General features: G+C 35.5%; 1 protein-coding gene across 1 annotated transcript; it reads left to right on the plus strand.

Moving 5' to 3' along the window:
• Positions 1-2,007: 2,007 nt before the first annotated feature.
• LOC110461289 lies at positions 2,008-2,911 on the plus strand. Its single transcript, XM_021514710.1, has one exon. It carries the CDS (start codon positions 2,269-2,271, stop codon positions 2,764-2,766), a length of 498 nt encoding a protein of 165 aa, XP_021370385.1. The 5' UTR covers positions 2,008-2,268; the 3' UTR covers positions 2,767-2,911.
• The last annotated feature ends 3,209 nt before the right edge of the window (positions 2,912-6,120 follow it).

A 6,120-nucleotide genomic window follows, 5' to 3' on the forward strand; every position in this document is an offset into this window, starting at 1 on the left:
TATTTGACATGTCGTCAGAAACTGAGGAACCGTGGATGCGAGACGCGTAAAACTGATAGCGTTTGAAGTGAGTGATCTTGTGACGGAGCACAGGTTCGTTAGAAATGTTTGTGTGTTGTGACTCATATCAGTAGGTCTGTAACATATGTGTCAGTAGGTCTATAAAATATGTGTATTTCAGACATTTGTAACGAACCCCTGTTGATCAGTGCAGTGCAACAGACGATATTTTTGATAAATTGCATGAGCGTTAAAATTGTTTACATTGGCGGCATTGGTGATTTCAAACCGATGTGCATTTTGTACGATATTGCAGACCTTGGTCTTGTTTTTGTTGTAATAAAAGTATTTTTTTATTTTATTTTTTATTTTGCACATAAATTTACAATGACATTGTCAAATCTCACAATGCCTAGCGATATTTCAGCAGCCGTCATGTTTATTTACATTGGATATTGTAGTTCTGGTCAGTGTTGTTTTAATACGCTAAGAATTGTGTCTCGTGCTGCATGGTAATGAAAGTCCACTCAACGACACAGCTTCCAAAGAGGATACATAGTGACAATGCCATGCAAATGTAAATATAACAAGTTATGCTCAAATTGAGCAGCAACCCGACCACTTTTACCCCCAGTTATAAAATCTTGAAACATTTTTTTTTATTCTTTATGCAATCCATGGAATTTAACACATAATAGATATACACACCAATTTAAAAAAAATAATCTTGCAGAGGACGAACCGGTCCGTTCAAGTCTCATAAAGATTAGTAATATATAATTTGCATAACAGGGTCCAGCATTATTTGCCTTGTTACTGACTATCATCTGTCCGGTGATGCAGTTGTACTGACTTTGATTTGCATATAATGTGACTCTTTGGCAGTACTTACACATTTTATTATTTATCTTTTTCTTGAAATCGATCCTTATACCAGAGACGTAATATTTCCCCGTTATCTAGACTGAGGACATTGCAGTTAAATGGAAAATTGGAAGACACATAATCTACACCAATCTACATTCTGATCATTATATTTCTAACTGCTTTATCGCATGCATATGTTTATATGATTCCATGTTAAAATGAGCGTATTTTAGCAAAGATATGGTTTATATATAATTTTAAATTTTAGATGAATTATGTGATAATTTACTGATGTAAATTAAATATTTATAGTGTTGATAAATATGTTTAACATGTGTGTATTTAAGTGTTGATTTAGGCAGTTATGGATGTAATATGCAATGAGTTGAGACGTAAATAAATGTAAATAAATCAATATAAATATACTAACTTCAGGTACCCCTTAGCCCACCTGCTAAGATCCCTTTGATGTCATACCTGATATATATTGGTGCGTCTTGGGCCTCCTGCGGTCAGAACTGGACACGAGTGTGTTAAGTGTTATTTACCTGCACACACATGTCACACCTAAGTAGGCTAAGGGAGTGGATCGAGACGATTTTCATTATTGAAACAAGATGTTAAATTATAACTTGGGTATATTACATGTATGTGAAGAGAAAAAGTTTGAATCTCATAATTCAATTATATTTTTGAGATAACTATAATCACGGAGTTAGATTGTCTAAGTCCGTGATATAATTTAGCATCGCATACAGAAGTACTGGTTGCTTCTCACCTAGCCAACATTTGAAAAATACCCAGTGTCACCTGGCCAACATTTCAATCTTTACAACCTGAGTGAACCTCAGTTATAGTCTGTTTCAGATATACTAATCTCTATTATAATATTTCTATGTATACAGGTACAGGTAGATTTTAGGTAGGTAATACTGCTCACACTATTAAGTCTGTTTATCATGAATTTGAAAATATATCAGTCATTTTACCATGGCCAATGCACAAGTACAGGTTGACTTTTTAGAGAATGGTAGAGGTGGCTATTACCTACTTCATGCTGGCTACAAATTTTCTATACGGACAAGACGGGATAACCGTGTTTATTGGAGATGTGTTTTACGNTGAAGTAGCTGCCCGAAACGCGATAAATGCTGTGTTCCCACTTACGACAGTGAAAGCCTGTTTTTTCCATTACACGCAATGCATTTGGAGAAAGACACAGGGATGTGGGTTAGCTGCGCGTTACAAACAGGACGATGAACTGAGAAAGTTGGTAAGTGTAATTATCTAACATTAGTCATAAAAGTTCCACCTTCCCGCTTTTCTCGAAAATTACATCAAATCTAAACAGATCGCAGCCTCTATAATAATTATATAGTTCAAATTCTTCTAATTTCAAAAATGTATTGCATGTATGTTTTCCATTCCGTAAAGGTAAGAAGAGCTGCTGTCCTACCCTTGGTTCCGACCCGACAAGTGGAAGACGTTTGGTTCAATGCTCTTGATGAAAATGAGGACAACAGCCCAGAGGTTACCCGTTTCAAGGACTATGTCACAGAAACGTGGGTGGAAGGACAGCAGCTGGACCTGTGGAACCACTATGACAACACAGGGCCTCGTACAACTAATCATGTAGAAGGATGGCACAGTAAAGTAAACAGGATGTGCAAGCATGCACACCCGAACATTTATGCGATTGTAAAGTTGCTCCAGAAATTACAGGCTGCTGACGAGGTTAGGATGATTCAACTGCCTGCTGGAGGAAAATCACGTCCAAGAAAGAAGAAGTATCGACGTTTGGATGAGCGCCTTACTCAGCTCAAGGACAGGTTCCAGAACGGACATATTAATGTGAACACGTATGCTGATTCAGCATCCCACTTACTCCATTTAGACTGAGATAGTGTATGATATGGTCAACACGTGCATGTTGATTCAGCATCTCAAAAACTGTTTAGCTCAGGTCTTCAAGATTGACCCAAAATTTTAGTGCTTTATATATGTCATATTTATATGTATTAATTGTCTTTTAGAGGTACATGCATTTTTTTAAGCCATAATAGTTCTTGAAATATGTATTTTTTATGTGCAATATGTTTTTGACTTTTTACAGATGTATCTCTCTTTGGATTAATATGCTTTTTATATAAGAATATGTTTTAGTGCCTTTAGTTCTTGAAATATGTATTTTTTATGTGCGATAGGTTTTTGACTTTTTACAGATGTATATATCTTTGGATTAATATGCTTTTTATATAAGAATATGTTTTAGTGCCAAATATTGCTTTTAAATACTTGCTGTACTTTAATATCTATATTACCAATACTTGTTATAGGTAATGTATTTCATAGTATTTATGTTTGAATGTTAGGTAAATATAGTCTCAAGTTATCTACTTTTATGAGTTTGACTATAGCGATTACCTGTATTTAAGGCTATTGTTCTGCACTCAACACTAGTCTCACCTGGGCAACATGAAAATCTTACCTGTAGGTAACAAAAATACCAAATGTTGTCTAGGTGAGAAGACACCGAAGTACTGTATTGTATAAAAATAAATGTGTGTCGGTATTTTGCTGTTTATTTGAAGTGTCGACCTAACCAGAGACGTATGTACTACTTGCTTTATATGTCTCTTACCTAACATAAGGAAGACACAGTATCGTAAATTTGCCATCAAACGGTAATACTGAAAATATGCCATACATTTTATTGACATTCAAAAACAGCATAAACCAACGTTGAAGTTATTTTGTAAGCATTTTTCAATGATACATTTCCGGTTTTTTTTGGACTGTAGCGGTGCCACAGTATGTGACTGTAGAGCAGAGAATATAAAGTGTATACGTCTGTGTAGAGCAGAGACGTATAATACATTGTTAATGATGTATTATACGTCTCTGTGTAGAGTAAAGAAAATAATTGCAAACTGACTTTCCAGCTAAAATCATTTTTGATCGACAACATTGAGAGTATTTGCGTGTATTCGACAAATTTCTCATCAGAATCAGGACACTCAATGCTTACAGGGTGTGTTAATAATATACAACATTTGATATAGCGTTCTATCTAGCTAACCTATAAGCTACTCTAAAGCGCCTACAGTACATAGATATTCAATTAATACAATTTTGAGGAACTCGCAGGAGCTGCCTTATCAGGCGCTAACTACTAGTCCTATGCCACCTGGCTAATATCTCCCTATGTGTGTATGCCTGCGCGTGTGCTGGAGATGCGTTGTGTTCTGTTTGTAATGGGACCGTGCATCCAAAGGCATCATTTAAAGTGCCACCTCACTTGAATGCTACAGCACAGATACCGCAACATCCATCCCAGATTATACTCCATCTGGGTTGTTGGTGTTGTGTGGGCAGGAGAAAAACACTTTCTCTGATATTCCATGCGTGCGACGACTTCGAGGATCGAACCCCGGCCGCCTACGTGGAAGGCCGAATCTGTTCTCTAACTCGTCCATTCCTGTCATGGTGACTGCTAGAGGCGTTGAACTTGTGACGTCACATCCGATAGGGTCCCATTCACCGCGAGTTACGATTACGACCGGTTTTTATGCGGTTTTCGACATTTTTGTTTTTGGATAATATAGAGTAATAATATATTAGTTTCTATTTTCATTCAGGGTACACTTTAAGACTCTCGGGTTCCTGTGTACGCATATATGTCCTTTGTCGACGTAACTAGATTACATTTCTCCAACGAAATCTTAGAATTTAGGAAGTATAAATTAGATGTATCTCAACCAACACTTGGGGAGAATGATTACTCCGATATATCAGGATAAGTCCAAACAAACATTATTGTAACTAATTAAATATCTTATAATTGGTACAAACATGTCCAAGTATATAAAACTGTCCTTTTGTATGGTGACTATATGTAACTTCTTTCAGATATAAGATAAGCAACTGATTCGTGTGTCAAGAGGTTGAATGAGTTTAGTATTCATTCCGAATTTCAAAAGAACAAATCAAACCTTACACTGTATCTATTTAAAATTTTCATATTTTTGCAACTTCTTTAATATCTCTAAGCACATTTTATTCTACTAAAAAAACATAAATTTATGTTTCTAGTTGTAACTATTTTATGATAATTTCAGCAAAATCACAATGTAAATCCTAACGTGTAAAGTCATCTTATATCAAATCCTTTTTGCTAATTTACCTGGGTATGTAAACCAAAAGACCGGTGTGTTAGTTACGATGACCATGATCGCTATCAGGGGTGGCCTTAGCTCAGCGGGTGCAATACCTCTCACGGTACTTCACTTTTAGCCCCCTGGGCATCCCCATTTCAGTAAAGCCCGAGCACACGCATGTATTTACTGGTTGGTCGTCTCCTGAAAGGCCGCAAGGCCGTACGTATAATACCGAACTTAATTTAAAAAGTTTTGTTTTGAAAAATAAACATCGGGCGGTTCAAACAGAGGCGTATAAAAGCAGTATTGTATTGTATTGTATTGTTTATTCACTTTCAGCCTTACGGCCCATAAGCATTACAGCATAATACAGAGTAATTAATGTGTACATGTACAATAAGGGTGTCGAAAACATTACACAAATATTGAATAACATGTAACATAACCTACATTGTACAAGACAAGCTGATTTGATAGATGGCGGACAGTTGCACGCACATGAGAATACAAATGACAAAAGAAAAGTATTAATGAGATGATTAATTGAAGTAATGTACATGATTGAAAGATTGGAAGAATCTCAATCAAATGAAGTAAGAAGTAATCAGTTTTTATCTGGAGATAAAAAGAATCAAAGTACTGAAAGTATTGAAAGCTAAGGCAAAAGATATATATATATCTTATTTTTGGAATGGAGAACAAAATAAAGACGAAGTTCCCATCATATTGTACAGGAGGATTTACTGTTAATTTGTTATGAATCAAAGTTTTATGTAAAAGTGTACCACTGTGAAGTTATTCTTCTTGTGTGTACAGTATATCTTTATAGGTTTGTCAGAAGAAGGGTACCAAGTTTCCTCTAGAATATATCATTTTAGACCTTTGGATAATTAATTTGCATAGGAATTAGGAATTGCTTCCCTTTGTCCATACAATGTGTTTCATAGAACATTAAAAACTGAAACTGGCATTTACCCCTTTAACCAATACCTGATTATTTTAAACCATTAAATAGATTATGCACAGATTGTGAACATCTTTGAACTTTGCCTTTGTTGTTGAATAACATATCAACCCTTGCCTTATCTGACAAAGT

The sequence above is a fragment of the Mizuhopecten yessoensis genome, unplaced genomic scaffold (genome assembly GCF_002113885.1).
Source record: "Mizuhopecten yessoensis strain PY_sf001 unplaced genomic scaffold, ASM211388v2 scaffold10601, whole genome shotgun sequence".
Lineage (NCBI taxonomy): Eukaryota > Metazoa > Mollusca > Bivalvia > Pectinida > Pectinidae > Mizuhopecten > Mizuhopecten yessoensis.